Source organism: Danio rerio, chromosome 14 (assembly GCF_049306965.1).
Source record: "Danio rerio strain Tuebingen ecotype United States chromosome 14, GRCz12tu, whole genome shotgun sequence".
Lineage (NCBI taxonomy): Eukaryota > Metazoa > Chordata > Actinopteri > Cypriniformes > Danionidae > Danio > Danio rerio.
The window spans coordinates 29,468,569-29,486,693 of NC_133189.1; the positions used below are offsets into that span (position 1 = coordinate 29,468,569).

An 18,125-nucleotide genomic window follows, 5' to 3' on the forward strand; every position below is an offset into this window, starting at 1 on the left:
TGGCAACCCCTGATGAATAAAGGGACTTAGCCGAAAAGAAAATGAATGAATTGCAATGTGTATTGAATATTGTGTATTGTGTATTGAATATGTGTATTGAATATTGAATATTGAATATTGCAATGCGAATAGAATTTTACAATATGGCTAATATCTCTACTTGGAAAGAATTCATAGTTTTATATTGATTGTGATGCATTCGCAGGCCTGTGAATCTGTGTAAAATATCATTCATTCATTCATTCATTTTCTTTTTGGCTTAGTGCTTTTATTAATCCACAGCCACAGCGGAATGAACCGCCAACTTATCCAGCACATTTTTACGCAGCGGATGCCCTTCCAGCCACAACCCATCCCTGGGAAACATCCACACACACACACACTCATACACTAAGGACAAATTAGCCCACCGCATGTCTTTGGACTGTGCGGGAAACCAGAGCACCCGGAGGAAACCCATGCGATTGCAGGGAGAACATGCAAACTCCACACAGAAACGCCAACTGAACCGAGGATCAAACCAGCGACCCAGCGACCTTCTTGCTGTGAGGCGACAGCACTACCTACTGCGCCACTGCTTCGCCTGTGTAAAATATAATAGACATATTACAAGAATAAAGATACAAAACAAAATAGATACAAATTAAATAAACAGTGCTTTACGGTTTTCTGGAGAGTCTAACACGTATTGAGGCACAGAAATTAACAGATCAAATATAAAATAACACTAAAACCTTTTATCAAAGTTGTCGTAAAACTCTTTAACAACATCCATTCTTGTCCCAGGACAATTTTAAAAAAAACTTTTGTTATTCACTTCAAATGTTGACTACTATGGTCTTCTTTATGGAAATAATTAAATGTAATTATTCTTTGTTAAAGCTACACATTCCAGAATCTCAAAATTGCAGATTCTGAATGCTGAAACAATACATTGTGCAGCCCTACTAATAAGGGAGAAATCATCACAAATGGGTTGGACTTTGCCCCACTGATGAAATGTACAAAGGGGTGTTGCTAGAAGGGATACAGCTGTGGCCAGAGGAAATAAGAATTATTTACATTATTTATTATATGATCTATTAATTATATTTTATTAGCATCTACCCCTAGTTAGCATCTACCCCTAGCATCTAGTTTGGGATCAAAATCTTGCAGTACACACAAAAAAGCAAAAGCAAAAGAGTTTTAGTGAACCAATAACCTTCTCCAAGACTGTTCTGAGAATAATTTAAAAGCAACACAGATGGGAGCAAAAGCATTAAAGCAGACGTGCAGACTAACTGAGATGACCAAAACACCGTTTTTATGTTCCCATGTGACACATAACTGTAGAAACTCCAATATACAGAGGCCCATGTGCTCTTTTCTGAGTAAATGCTGTTAGGTCAAGGAGTTGAGCAATCTAGAAAGGTCAGATGAAGTAGTACAAAGAAAGAAAATTACACCTGACAGTCAAAGTAAAAGGTGTGCACAGGAAGACATGGACTCATTCTGTGCTGCCTGGTTCTCCGAATGACCACCAGACGTCAAACACAAGTCAATACACCAAGCAAACAATGAAAAGCAGTAGTATATGAAAATAAATCAATCAGGAGGTCTTCTACATTACTGAAAGCGAATACCTTTAATGGTGTTTTTACCCTTCGATTGCTTCTTCCAAACCCAAGTTCGATCACTTCCCCTATGCCCTTGGATTCTACGTTTTGGATCTGAACTACAGTATATCAGCATCATTAATGTGACAACCGATTACACTTGTCACTATGTTAAGACTACACAAAGATCTTTGATTTTGTTTTTAAACTGTCAACAGAATGACACTGGCGTCTGTTTGTGAATGTACTTTTTTTGTAAATTTTAAGCAAGTAGAAATTCCCCATGCGTTATTTTGTTCAACTGTGTTCATATCAGCAGCAAACCATACCAGGGATCAAATGAACCACGCCACACACCGGCTTTCTACTTGGAAAACTTTGTTCACGTCATCCAAACAAACCTGGGTACATGAGCAAAATAATAATGTGAAAGCATTTTAAATCAAAGATGGATAATGAAGCAGGCAATTTTTGTCTTTTGATAAAAATATATATATTTAAAGCTGGATTTCTTGGACCACTGAACTCTGAGACATAAATGTGAGCTTGCCAGCTGATTGAAGATTTAAGTGACTGAAAAGATTGGAGTCCTGGTAAATTAGTTTGTCATTTTTATGAGAAGGCCACATTATGACATTTTAGGTTTTTAGGGACCATCAAAATAAAGTGTTACTGTACATTATAACTCTGTCTTACAAACCCTGTTTTTGTCTTACCCTAAACCAATATAATGATTAAGACTATAATTAATTGTATAAAATTGCAATCTGTAAGGTAGGATTTCATAGGAAACTGCAAGTGCCATTACATTGTATATCTGTAAAACTTTACAACGCTGTAACATTGTTTTTTTCTAGAATCGATAAACTCAGATATTTGAAAATATTTAAAGCTGCTAAAAAGATTTTTCAAACAGATTAAACAAAGTATAAAGCAAAAGAGTCACTGACATAGACAATTAAATTAGGCCCAATCCCAGTTTTATTTGTGTTGGCCCTTGAAACAGAGTGGGTCACCACAATCTCTTGCTTAATAAGAGATCAATGATGGCGACTGCTGTAGTTATTCCAGTTGCATTATTTGAGTATTTATCTTCCGGAAATCACTGAAGGCAACAATATCATGTTATCAAAATAATATAATATGGCAATAAGTGTACTGTGTAACTGTAACTGTAACTGTACTGTGCATTTACACCATGGTCATATTCATATACTGTATGTGAACTAACGAAAACAACATTAACATTAACTAGGCACTGTAAAGAGGTAAATCCCAGCCACTAGCCATTCATGTGTCATTGAGTGTCAGGTGTGAAAGTATGTTGTGGGACTGCTACATAGTTATTGTTATGAATTATGGATAGTACAATGTAGCGTTTTTTTTTTTTAAAGCATGATGGTAAAACACGATCGCCATTATAAATGCATTAAAACATATTCTTGTTTGTTGTAAAATATTTCATTAATGACAAAAAATACTAATTTGTGCATCTTCTGACCTCCATGTGTGGCCATGGTGCCATTGTAGATGGTGTATTGATGTAAACCCTCGGCTTCGAGTGTGATCCTAAAAAAATCTCAGTTTTAAGAGCTATTTAGCGCTTCCCGTTAGCCCTACGCCATCAAGCGAAAGAGAATTAGGACACCCCTACCCCTTCACATGAATGCACAAAACAAGGGGTAGGGGTAAGAGGAAGGGCGAAGAGAGAGAACTGGGATTGGGCCATATAGTATTCCCCTTAAAAAACAAACAAAAAACATCAACAACAACAAAATAATAATCAGCCATCCAAATTGTCAACCATTTCCATTTAAATCTCCCGAGCCTCTGTTTTGGCTACATTTCATCAGAGCTGGCAAACTGTAAGCATTTGTAACATCAAAAATCCCAAACCAACAATGTTTCCAATAACTTATAACAACATCAAAATACTATTTCTCTCAGATGACTTTTTTAGATTTCATTGTGTACATCTGTGCCACAAACTCCATTCAAAATATTCCACAACAAGCTTACAGTTTAAATAACCACTAGAAGTTACAAAGTATACCTTAAGAAAAGTTTGAATCAGTATTCCTTATACTGACCCAAATCCATCTTGATTTCAAATGTAAGCACATCAGCAGAGAGGAAAAGGTAGCAAGAAAGAAAACACTGGTCTACTTACTTCAGTACATGTGTAGATCCATTAATCTGTGTGGCCGTGCAGGTCGTTCCAGGGCCAAGGATGGAGGGTCGGCGGTATCGCTTGTGTCCGCAGCAGAGAATGATAAGGAAGGCACGACGGAAGGACTTGTTGAGGAAGGCGTAGAGGATGGGGTTGAGCATGGAGTTGATGTAGCCCAGCCAGAGGCAGGCGGCCCACAGCTGCTCAGGAACACTGTAGTCTATGAAGGGGTCCACCACGTTTGTGATGAAGAACGGGGCCCAGCATAGGCAGAAGCAGCCCATGATGATGCACAGAGTCTTGGCTGCCTTGGTCTCGGTGCGCATCCGGTGGTTGCGCTGGTGGTCTGCGCTGTCCGCATTCCCCGCTCCTCCAGCGCGCTGCAGCATGCTGATCTGGCGAGCGTGTTCCCGTGCAGTGACGTAGATGCGTTGGTACGCCAGGACCATCAGGACCAGCGGTAAGTAGAAGGCCACTACTGAGCACGTCAACGCGTATGGCTTGTTCACCATGAACACACATACTGTAGAGTTGCCGGAGATCTTCCGCTTGTCTATCTGTCGAGAGAAGGATAATGACACTTTCAACTTACGGAAAATACAAAAAAATGCACAAAACAATGTCTACACTGGATGTGAAACATCATAACATAGGTAGCGCAGATGCTCCTGGCGCACTTCCCTCCTGCAAATTTCAGTTTCAAGTATGCTTCAATTCACCATATATATTTTTTGCAATTTTAATCCAATTTAAGGGGCTACATGATGGCGCAGTGGGTAGCGCTGTCGCTTCACAATAAGGAGGTCACTAGTTTAAGCCCCGGCTGGGTCAGTTGGCATTTCTGTGTTCTCCCAGTGTTTGCATGGGTTTTTGCTGGGTGCTTCGGTGTCCCTCACATTCCAAAGACATGCGCTATACGTGAATTGGGTAAGTTAACTAGTTCGTAGTGTATGTGTGTATGTCCTGGTCCTCCATGTTGGGGGTTAAGCATTGGGATAATGACCCACCTTGTGAAAATTAGATGATATGAAACACCTACATGGTGCTGCTAAAAATCTACTTCAATATAAATGCCATGGAAGTAAGCAAGTAAGTAATCAAATTTTGTGTAAAATATTGACACAAATAAGTGCTGGGTTAATATTTCTCATTTATAGGGGCAAATATAACCCAACATTTGGGATTGTCCATATTAAACCCAATTTTGAGGTGAAATGACCTAGCATTTGACCAAGCATACTGCCTCCAAGTTTCATACTACCCATATTCATACTATATGGAACACACCATTGAAAATTCGCTTTTGCTACTTGTCAGAAGTAGCAAAACATCTTGTTTACAAATTACTTTTGGGAGTTTTTGTCATATTAAGTTGTACAGATTTACTCCACACATTTATTGAGCTCAGTCAATCTGTCAAGTTGAAGTGCAAGTCTGTTTAAAATCAAATATGGATGTGCAGAAAAGTGGAGATTGAATCAAGAGAATAAGACAAACATCATGAGACAAACCATCAAGACATGAAGATATGTCACAGTAAGTGGCAGATTAAGCACACAATGACGTGGTTATTAGTAATGAACGATTGCAAACGAACCAGCCATCTTCTAACTGGATCTTCTAACTGAACCTGTTGAACCAGTTCCCCAAATCGAACTGATTTGCCTGAAGCAGTTCATGTCTCCAGTAAGTGCTTATCTACAAATTACTTTTTAACATCCCTGTCACCCCCTCTGATTCGAAATAAACCAATTTCCTGAGTTATTCAGTTACTAGAACAGTACAATGAGATCAGATTTGAAAACTGGCAAACTAATATTACAGCACATGCAAGATTCAGCAAGTAGTGAACCAAACACAAACAGTACATGACAGCCTGTTGTGACTAACACAGCAGCACAGTATAGTCTATTTGGTAAAACATAAGTTTATTTTATGACAGAAAATCATAATGACATTAAAATAGTAAGTGAATCATGCTTCATTTGGATTGCAAAACCTAATCATAAGAAGCTTTTCAGATCATGTTTTAACTGACTGAAATTATGATTGCTGACTACTGTATTTTGATATGTTGAGTGCTAACATGGGAGAATTGTCATTACGTCATCTGCTTTTTTGAACTGTTTTATTGTAAAAAACTGTTCAAAACATCTGGTCTGCGGAAAAGATAAAAACTTCCCATAACTAATGGCTATAATAATACTTCATACTTTACTAACAATCAAAAGAGAGAAAAGGCAACAAAAACATCCACATAAACATAAACAACAGCAGAAAACAAATGAGAGGAACTGAAAGACTTAAATACATGTGGAGATGATGACTAAATGGGAGACAGGTGACACTGATGAGTAAAACTAATGAACTTATTATTGCAGGAAAATAAGAAAGAGAGAAACTAGGTCAAACTAAACTCAATGACATAATTTGCTGTATATAACTATGACAAGGTGAGGATTATTAATAATCTCTAAAGCATAGGTCTCAAACTCAATTCCTAGGGGGCCACAGTTCTGCAGAGTTTATCTCCAACCACCTCCAACTCACTTCTGCTTAAATTCATTCATTTTCTTTTCAGCTTAGTCCCTTAATTATTCAGAGGTCGCCACAGCAAAATGAACCTTATCCAGCATATTTTTTACGTAGCAGATGCCCTTCCGTTCTCTTGAAATCGAGAAACAGCCCTTGATTAGTTGGATCAGCTGTGTTTGATTAGGGTTGGAGCAAAACTGTGCAAAGCTGCGGCCATCCAGGAATTGAGTTTGAGACCTGTGCTCAAAAGCTCTGCTTCAGAACTGTATGTTTACTTTAAGTTATAGGTTCACACATCTATAGGTTTCATGATTGTTTCCCAAGATACCCACAATTTTCTTCTTTTAGCCTTTAATTTTAGTTTCCTCAAGCCATATGCAATATGTGTAAAACACTTTTAGATTGGCTTAAAATGTAATTTGTACAATCAATCGCTGTCACAGTTTAAAACAATTAATTGCACAATGCTGTTTGTTGACCTAAAGTTTTCCATTGACTCAACATGTTATTCCTGATTGAGCCAATGTTAATAAACAGATGCCACAATTCATAAAACTGAATTCAGATGACAGCCACCAGATCACACTACGTCACTTCTCAGACCTTCCAAGGCCAGACATGCACCAATTCAACATGTTCACTTGATGAAAACAAGTGCCGGTCAGTGTCAACAGACCATCAAAACCCAAGAAATGTGTCTGTGGCTGTTGGTTGGCATCTCTCTGTGCAGCGTGAATTGGCCTTAAATGTGTGTAACTTTCTTTAGTAGGTTTCTAGCACTCAGCAGCTTCTCCCTCTGTGACTGTCCATTAATATTCTACACCACGTGTCCTTGGCTTCAGGGAACAGTCATTTGAGGAGACCTTTTAAGAGCAGAGGTTGCTACTTACAACATCTCATCTGGTCAAACACAAGCACCTCTAGTTGTAGAAAAGAACTCAACTGGAGGTCACGAGCCAGTAAATATCTTGCTTCCAAAACACACTACCTAAAGACTCTTGCCCCTTCATATTAATAAAACATGCTTGACATTCAAACACTGTAACGTGCCATACAGTCTCAAGTATATTACGTTTCTAACTGCTAAATTAATTATACTTATCGAGGATAAAATACACCCTCTGATGCAAGAAATCCAATGCAGTCTCAAAAAATCATGGAAAGTGACTGACAGCTGTCTCTTGAAGTGGATGGGAAATGATGGGAAAGGTTGGGGCAAATGCCTTCAACAGAGATCGTCAGTTCTAATTTCACATAACCATTTGTTTGTTTATTTAATTGTTGCAACAAAAAGCAAACTGTAATGAAATGTTTCAATTAAACAAATCAGATTAAGTAAAAATGTTAAAATATAAATACTGTTACTTGACAGATAAAAGACAATGCACTGGGCTCCATTGTGGTATACATGAGATTGTTTGTTTTTACAGTAAGATGTCAAATGTGTATATATATATATATATATATATATATATATATATATATATATATATATATATATATATATATATATATATATATATTTATTTATATATATATATATATATATATATATATATATATATATATATATATATATATATATATATATATATATATATATATTATTTATGTATATATATTATTAATTATTAATATGATTACACATGATGACGCAGTGGCGCATTCAGTGCTGTCACCTCACAGCAAGAAGGTCGCTGGTTCGAGCCTTGGCTGGGTCAGTTGGCGTTTCTGTGTGGAGTTTGCATGTTCTCCCTGTGTTCACGTGGGTTTCCTCCAGGTGCTCTGGTTTCCCCCACAGTCCAAAGACATGGGTTACAGGTGAATTGGGTAGGCTAAATTGTCCGTAGTGTATGAGTGTGAATGAGTATGTATGGTTGTTTCCTAGAGATGGGTTGCGGCTGGAAGGAATCCGCTGTGTAAAAACGTGCTGGATAAGTTGGCGGTTCATTCCACTGTGGCGACCCCGGATTAATAAAAGCACTAAGCCAAAAAGAAACATCTCTTTTTTCAAAATATTAATAAATTAGGAAATTACCATGGCAACTTTAATATAATACCTTTGGCCACGTATAAAAGTATCAAACAATTCTGTTTTCAGAATTGATATAGAGGGTTTTCGATTACCCGTATGCGCATATATACATATGTATGTATATATATATATATATATATATATATATATATATATATATATATATATATATATATATATATATATATATATATGTGTGTGTGTGTGTGATACTCTATACTGAAATTAAAGCTGAATTTAAACAAACAAATAAAGTTAAAAATTACTACATTTAATTTGTTTGTTTTAATTCAGACCATATAAATTGTTTGAAACCACTTAACTTAAAAACATTTAGTAAATCCAATGAATAATTGTTTTCAGTGTATTCTGATGTGAACAACTGAATGGGTTGTATTGATATTGTACTACTGAATAGGCATGGGCTGTTATAAGTTTCTGATGGTACGATAACCTTGAATAAAAATATCAGGGTTTAACAGTTTCACAGTATTATTTACTGCTGTAAAGTATTTATTTGTAAATGTCTTTGTAACAAGTTTTCATTTAACAAAAAATATTACATTTTGGGAAACATTCATAATATTTTGGAACAGTAAACATGTCAGGCTACATAATTAAAATAAATCATTGACTTCTGCCATCTTCATTAGCTTTAAAAACAACTTTGCAAGCAGGAACGGGAACAATATTTTGATAAATTTAATTTAACATGTGCTAAAAGATGCGTATGAGCAGTATTACTTAAGATATTAGCAATTAAGTTACTTGACCTGAAATGATAAGAACAAACATGAGTGTTCCCAAGATTCTTGGCCTGGAAATTCTATTTCAGTTTAGCCAACCACAAACACCTATTGTTCCTCAGACAGCTCTCTCTTCTGCTTGACTTGATTGGATTTTTGGCAGTCTGTAGTACTCTAAATGTTTTTTGCAGGTCCAACCAATTACCACAGCCCGAAAGATGACAATGATTGGTCATTTTCAACAGCAGTGATCAGCAAAAACATGCAAGATTTGTTCTGTTTATTGGCATTATTTATGTTTTGTGCTTCCAATATGTCAACTCATGAAAACTTTCTATTAAGAATTTGTTTGCTGTATTTTATTTATTTTTTGGGGTCAGAAACAAATCACAAACTGATTTGTTTTTTTCCTCTAAAAATCAACAAACTGTTTCACATTTTATGAAACCATGCTCCAATTAGAAATGTTACTATATTTAAATGCGTTGAACTGCAATTAGTGGCATACATCAAAAACACGGCGCTTAACCCCACAATTAACATGAACAACAGCTAAGATTAAATGGCTAGACGCTGTAAGTGAAAAGAGCTTGATGACAGTAATTAGAACTGATATTTAATGTTTTTAGTTTGTATATGATATAAGGCTGTGAGAGCATTACCATAAATACATACAGATATATATTGTTTACAAACACACTAGTATTGATTCGATCTACAGTATGTGTGGAAGCATTACGATGAGAACCATTAATCATTCTTTATCTGCTCCTCACAAAACCGTGAGCTGTCCAAGCCTTAAACTCGGCAGCAAAACGATCAGTACATTTTTCTTTTATAAACTGCAAACAAATTTCAGATCAGAGTTAGACTGTTTTTTTTTCCAATTAAGCTGGACTTTGGCCTGAGCTATCATTGATATTCAATATCCAACTGCTAATTAGTTCCTTTGAGAAGTGCTTTTGGCAGAACGGGAAGCTTGACTCACTTAACATCTGTAAAAATGTGAAGTATAGGTAGCCATTAATGTAATGCTCGAGGAGCAACGCACGATACGCCACACGGCAGAATGCCAGATATGTTTCATTGTACAGAATGCTAATTCCTTCTTTTTATGTTTACCTCTTGTTGAAAATGCAGGAAGGAAGCCTAAATGAATATACACCTATTAATCAACTAACACAGACAGAGAGAAATGCTCAATTATATAGTAGAAAGATACATGTAATAACCAAAGACTGAAAACAGTCAAAACACACACACAAACAGCACATTTACAACATGAACATGAAAAAAACAAAGATGTTTTTATTACATCAACATTTGCTATCTCCAGCTTGACTTTAATTACGACGCATCAGTCTTCACCCAGGGCCATTTTTGCTTGTTTACTGGAAAGTAATGGATTAAGTTCGCTACTTGTAATGGTGGTATTTAATTTTCTCCTCAATCATCCCACCCCTCAAAGCTTGTCTTTATGAAAGCCATACGGACTGCAATTGTTTTTCAGGAAACACCGACAATGGCTTGGATTCTACACATGAATGCATAATTGCCTTTTGTAGACTCCATATAGAGAAAATAAGATGAAAGCGAAATGCCTGAAAAAACATAAATCACTTTTCATGCATCACAAGTCTCCTTCCTAATCACCTCCTGCACTTCTTAAAGAGCATTTTAATAACACACGCTTGCACTGATTGCAAGGTGAGAAAGAAACATCATTATAAGAGAATCAAAGTCAGACTGTCTTCGCAAACCTTATCAGCACAAATAGTCTACCATCTGATAGATGTGACTCACCAAGTCCTTTATTCCTATACTGTTCCAGCCTTGCATTATGGGTAGGAAGGAAATGACAGTTGGGATAATCCAGCATCCTCCAATCATTAGAGTCACCCTCAGCGGTGTCATCTTATTCCTGTAGACCAGCGGCTGGCAACAGATGGCATAGTACCTGTAAGAAAAGGCAAATATGTTGAATATTCATTTGTTATCATACACAATTGAAGAAAATGTACAGTGAGTATTACTTAGAGAACAATTTATAAATCACAGTTGTTTCAGTCATTTTTATCTCACCATTTCATTTATGTATGTTTTAAACAGTGATGTAGAATGTGTGTATCTAAATATGCCTAAAATGGCAATTTTACTCCTGTTTAAATAAGTTTAAATAGAACTAAGCAGTGACCTACAAATATCCTCATTTAAGGAAATAAAAGTTAAGGCAAGATCACACTGCACCTTTCGCCCCATAGACTTCCATTCACATGCATGCTACTGGAGCAGACCAGTAATTTCAAATCATGCGACAAGTTTTGCAGTTCGCTGTGTTGCAAAGTTCAAGCTTGGTGAACTCTGACCTGCAAAATCCCATCACATGACGGCGGGAGACCAATCAAAGATCAAAACATGACCTCTCTGTGCATTTAAAATATCGACCAATCACTTGCTTTCCTTAAAATACAGACAAATCGATTGCTTTTTGTGTTTCGTTTAATGTTTTTTAATCTTGTGATTTGATCCTGCCCTTTTTCGCAGTGTCGAACGACAGAATTTCACATGCTCAAACTCAAGTGTTTCATAACTGAAAAGCCTTTGTAGTCTGAGAATTAATAAATACCTCTAAATTAAACATTGCGAGAAAACAGAGAAACAACCAGCGAACCAAAATAGATTCCAACAAAGGGAAAGGATGCATAACCATATCACTGTAATATCAATAACTTGACCAATATGTGGTTGAATGTAACCCAAAAATATAAAGACAAAATATAAAGGTTTAAAAAAACAAATATATCCCGGACGAGCCCCCAAATTTGTTACAAGTCCCATTCTGAATTAAATACTGTCACGGAGACTGGTTGTGTGGAAATTTTTTTTTATTTTTGAACTGTTCATAAATATGTAGCTGAAATATATTAGTATGTAACATCAACTTCATTATGCATCTGAAAGACAATAACCTTGAAAAAAATCTGAGGACGATGACCTGCCTGTTCACCTGACTGACAAAATGTCAACCTATCAAGGATCTGGAAGACTCTGAAAAAAACAGATTTTGTCAGTCTTTTTGAGCTTCATAACCTTTCTGATCTTAAATTCTAATCAGCTCAAGGTTGTCTTTTTAAATGACATGGTTGCATTAACCGTTTGCATTCTGATGCGAGTTCTAGTATCACAGCAACATAAACATGCTCATGATTGTGGATTCCACATCATTTTCAGTGTTGTGTTGAGTAAAAATATGGGGAATGGATTTACAAGTGGTAAAAAAACAATAGGTCTTATTTTTTAACTTATATTATATCCATAAACATACTTATACTTGTAATGTAATGTGTGTATTTATATAGCGCCTTTTATTGTGTATGGCCATACACCCAAAGTGCTTCACAATCATGATGGGGGTTCTCTCCACCTCACCACCAATGTGCAGAAACCACATAGATGATGTGTTGGTACCCACAGGACAACGGTTCCAGTGTGCTCACCACACATTAGCTATTGGTGGAGTGGAGAGACAGTGATAGTGGATGGGAATGATTGAGAGGCCATGACGGGTAAGGGGCGATGATGGGATTTTTGCCAGGACACCGGGGTCACTCCCCTACTCTTTACGAGAAGTGCCATGGGATTTTTAATGACCACAGAGAGTCAGGACCTCGGTTTAACATCTCATCCGACAGTATAGTGTTCCCTTCACTATACTGGGGCTCACACAGATCACAGGTTGGGCGTCCCCTGCATGTCGCACTAATACCACTTCCAACTTCAACCTAGTTTTCCCATGTTGTTTCCCATAGAGCAACTGACCAGGCTTAGCCCTGCTTAGCTTCAGTGAGTAACCGGTGTAATATGAAGTATTCTAAATAAACAGCAGCATGTACATGGTTATATATTTTCATATTGTCATACTAATTTTCATTGCCATATATGGCATTTCCACATAAGATTTCCTTTACAGCCTTTCGTCACACTTATCTGCTTCTACAGACGCATTTCTCAACAGATGCATTCTCGCCAGGTCCTCAAACAATGGTAAGTACGGCATTCACAAAAGCAGTTCAAACACAATAAAAACAGACCCAGATTACTGTTGCTATTTATAGAAACATCACAGCTCAAGCTATACAGTAGAGTATAGTACAGAACAGTACACAGCTCTCTTAAGGTTTTTATGTTGTTTAACTACAGTTGAAGTCAGAATTATTAGCCCCCATTTTTTTATATTTCCCAAATGATGCTTAATAGAGCAAGGGAATTTTCACTGTATGTGTGATTTTTTTTTTCTGATAATTTATATATATATATATTTTTTCAGTAGTCTATAGAACAAACCAACCCTAACCTGCCTAACCTAATTAACCCAAGTAAGCCTTTAAATGTCACTTTAAGATGTATGGAAGTGTCTTGAAAAAACATCTAGTAAAATATCATTTACTGTCATCATGGCAAAGATAAAATAAATCAGTAATTAGAAATGAGTTATTAAAACTTTTATGTTAAGAAATATGTTGAACAAAATCTGTTTAACAGAGATTGGGGAAAAATAAACAGGGGGGCTAATAATTCTGACTTCAACTGTATGTATATATGTTATATTAACATATATTTATATATATATATATATATATATATATATATATATATATATATATATATATATATATATATAATGCATAATAATCACAGCATCTCTTAAATTTAAGTAATTTGTAACATAATACATGTCTTTACTGTCATATCTGTCACTTTAAATTGAGTTTGACACATAAATTTATAAGGTCCTTGATGAATAATAAAAAAAAAAATATTCTGTTGTTGTCCTAAACTTCTGTATGGTAGTTTAAGCTAAACAGTCTATGAGAGGGCAAATTCATTCATTCATTCATTCATTCATTCAATTAGCTAAGTCCCTGATTTATCAGGGGTCGCCATAGCGGAATAAACCATCAACCATTGAAAGCAAATTATAAACACTTACTCAAAAAGCTCTATCGGTTTTCCCTAAACAAACTTGCAGCAAAAATAAACCAATAAAAATAAAAGTCACCTTGACACTGTAGAAAACCATAAGTGGGGTTAAAGAAAAAAGAAAACTCTTTACTCCTGAATAAACCGCACTCAGTTTACAAAGGCTACTCCGAGAATAAGGATTTCAAAGGTGAAGTAATTATGGACCTGCACTAGGTAAAGCTTGTTGACTCTGAAGGGCTTCACAAAAACGTCATCACCATGCATTTCAAAAGAAGAACAGCTGCACAACAAAGAACGTTACAACAATAAATTGTTATTAACTGCAGCACAAAAGCTAAAAAGTTTCACTGTTTGTCTGATACAAACAATCCATGACTGGCTGAAGAAATGAAAACTCTCACCCCTTAAGATATTTCCCCCTTTCACAACAATTTCGCATTCTGTGCCTCACACTTTTCCATCTCCTGCACATTGTAGAAGGATGATCGTTTTGTGCCTTGTGGCTATAGAATGCATTTTTGGACATGTCCGGAAATCTCAAAGGCTGAGAAAAAAGCCACAGAAGACAGATTTTACTCACAATAGCTTCAACTAAACGGGACGGGGTCAGTCTCTTTAACCCAGATTTGTCAATGCTTCAGTCTGTGTGTGTCGGGGTTCCTGTTTACATTCAATTCCCGGCCATGGTGCCTGTTAATCCAACCATGTGTTTGCCACAGCACGTTTAGAGCTGCTCTCTAAAAGCACAATGCGTCAATGCAGCCTCTACCCCTTCAGGTCAGTGTTGCTGTTTAATGGACTTAAAAGTCATCGATGCACATTCAAATTCTCAAAGTTTCAAAGGTTGCAACACATTTTTCTTTGCACGAAACATAGCAGGTGTTCTGAGTCATCTGTTCGGTCTAATTGTCGACATATTCCACTAAAATGGCTGGGTTAGGTCCGCCAAATATCACCCTGATGCAATTTATTGACTTTTTATATAGGGGTGCTTAAATGGGCCTCACATATCATTCTTTTGTAACAAATTTGGAAAGGTTAGGCCTTAGGAGATTTGCAGCAACGAAAGGAAGTATTTGTTAGCGAATGACAGAAGCACTGACCAAGCGTTACTTGCTGTCTTAAATCATTCCCAGCTTGTGTCAGACAACTCTCTGCTGCAATCGAGCATTGGACTCTATCCGAACTGGACTTAAATATCATTTCCTATAGTGTCTGATGTGTTGTAAGTCTTGTTAATATACGTATAAAGGAATACAAAAGTTGGAGGTCAGAAATTTGTAATTACAGCTGCATTTATTTAATCATAAACACAGTAAAACAGTATAATATTAAAGCTACTTAAAATAAGTATTTTTCTACTTTTTAACCCTTCTGTTGACTTACGAGTCAAAAATTAACTGGGCAATGCGAGTCGCGCATCGTTAAAAACCATATCGTATTACGTCAACTCTGCTGCTTCATTTCAGAACAGACTTTAGCAGAGTCCCAAACCCTAAATCTCATACATGAGGACTAAAAAGCTTTTATATTGTCATGAAGCACAGCTATTTAAGCATGATAATAAACAACTTGTCAAAAAGAATTTTAAAATTCTTAATTTAAAAATTAAGTACAGGAATGGAGAAAAGATCAATAGTCTCTGGATGCAGCCTTTATGATGCAAGCTGAGATTGCATCACTCAGCGATGCAATGTCTGACACAATGCACTCAAATGGAGCGAGTGACGTCACTGTGATGGTTAGGGTTAGGGGTGGGGATAGGTGAGCCCATTAAAAAGCCTTGGATGCAGCCTAGATTGCACTGCCCCAGGTCTGCATCCAGACCCCTCTCGAAAAGATCTCTTTTTTATTATCTGTTGTTAGTCAGCGCCCGCATTTTTTCCTTATTATTGCATCTTTGCTGTGTGCAGTGTAAATGCAGATAATCCGATATGAGTCACTTTTAAAAGATGGTTTTTGCAAAAGATTTAAAACTTCCGTTTCAGTTGCGGATTGGAGAAATAACTAGATATAATAAATCACAGAAATCCATCAAACTACTTGCTCTACAAACAAGTGTATTCGTGACTATATATAAAAAGTAGGATAAGAATCAGAGTACTGAGTTTAAACATCTAAAAATCAATGGAAACGATTAAGACTGGAAGTCTCGATCCAAAAAGATTCCAACAGCTGCACCTGCTCGTATGTGTAGAATACGGTCAATAACACCATTTTTACACCAGAAAACAACTAGCCACACATTGACACTCCAAAAATATACCCTCCCTAATACACACACACACGTACACACACACACACGCACACACACAAATCAGCTACCTTACCTTTGATCAATACTGTCTTGCTAAAGTTATTACACTTCTGCAGGTAGTTTTAGCAATAGAAAATATACCCTCTACTTCAGTTAAAAGTGAGTGTTGCTTTCTGATTAAACATTGATGAAATACCCCACACTGATGAGAGATAACCAAGACATTCACAGAGTTTGTGATGAAAATGAGGTTGCTTCTTTAATGTAAAATAAATCTGAGAATTGAAAGGACATTTAGCTGCTTTATTTTTAAAGTTTAGTGAAGGCGTGCAATTTTTCACCTGAAGGACAAATGGTGTATACAGAATTGTAAAACGACAGGAGGGTTAAAATCTAATTTATTCTTGTGGTGGCAAAGCTCATTTCCACCAATCTTCAGTGTCACAGATTCTTTATTCTAATATGCTGATTTGCTGCTCAAGAAACATTCAGATGCAAAAGCCTCTAAGTACCAGCTGAAATGTTCTTCTAAAATGAGCCCTGTTCTCAGCTTCCTATGTGCTTGTGTTCAGTTCTTTCACTTTAAAGGCAATGTCAAGAACCTATTCATCACCATAAAAGTGAAATTACTAAACCTAGTCACAGGGGCCAGAGAAAAAAGGGTCAGTTTAAAAGAACTTTTCAGACAATACTTACAGTAGAAGCTTTAGCAACTCAACTCTTAAATTTCTTCTAATTAAACATGTCAAAACAGACATTTAGATAGATTATAATAGCAATTGTAATATTCAATCATTCACTCATTCATTCATTTTCTTTTTGGCTTAGTCTCTTTATTAATCTGGGGTCACCACAGTGAAACAAACCGCCAACTTATCCAGCATATTTTTTATGCAGCAGATGCCCTTCCAGCTGCAACCCAGTACTGGGAAACACCCATACACATGCAATTGTAATATTTAATGTTTTTGCTGTAATTTTTAACAATTTAATGCATTCATGTTTTTAATATCCTCTAAAAACTACTCCAAATTTAATGACCCGAAACTTTTTAACTGTAGCGTAGTTCACACTTTCTATTTGGCTGTGACTTTACCCAAGGCGTCCAACACTGAAGGTAGTACACACCAGCTTTTTTTTTTTTTTTTGGATGTTATTTAATTATATTGCTTGTTTTGAATTGAATCAATTTGGCCCACAATAAAAGTCATGCACCCTCTTAGAGTATTCCCATTTCTCTAAACAGCTGAATGGGGAGAGTACAAATAAGGTTTTGCATAAGAATAATGGGCTTAATGTTCTCTCATTGTTCTTGCCGCATTTACTCCAGCCAATGTTAATAAAAAGGAACATAATTAAAATTGGGTGACACAATTACACCGATTGCTTTAGCGCATAAAGTACAATACGTAAGACGCTTATTAAATGCATCACATGACCAAGCTATCCTCCAGGATTTGGCCCATATATTTTCATTTGCGAACCATAAACAAATTATTGCCAGCCCGTTTCTCGCACATCTAACAGCCAATCTGTTGTGAAGAAATTCTGGCTGAAAGTCTTGCAATTCATGGGCTGGTTGTCAGCAATGGTCCATTGCTATAATGCCAAACACAGCCCTGTCACTGACGGATGTCACACAGCCAGCTGTGTACGTGCTCGACCAGCGTATTGATTTTTCACCATGGCACCTGTAAGCAGAATCTAAAAGGATGAAAACAACTGCAGTGGGAAAAAAAGAGAAAATGTAGACTTGAGACAACATTACAGTTCCAATGAACGACAGCAGCCCTGACACACA

The 18,125-nt window shown here is 36.5% G+C and overlaps 1 protein-coding gene across 3 annotated transcripts in view; it reads right to left on the reverse strand.

Annotated features, from left to right (window-relative positions):
• The window catches only part of htr4 (5-hydroxytryptamine receptor 4), a 179,550-nt gene that overhangs the window by 65,775 nt on the left and 95,650 nt on the right, over positions 1–18,125 (reverse strand). For 2 of the 3 annotated variants that reach the window (XM_009291062.5, XM_021481160.3), the window contains exons 5-6: positions 10,888–11,041; positions 3,769–4,325 (exon numbers count right to left, since the gene is read on the reverse strand). In XM_009291062.5, the coding sequence (XP_009289337.1) occupies positions 3,769–4,325; positions 10,888–11,041 (711 nt within the window). Of the gene's footprint in view, positions 1–1,824; positions 4,326–10,887; positions 11,042–18,125 lie in introns of all 3 variants that reach the window. The other variant, XR_012389762.1, reaches the window with a different exon arrangement.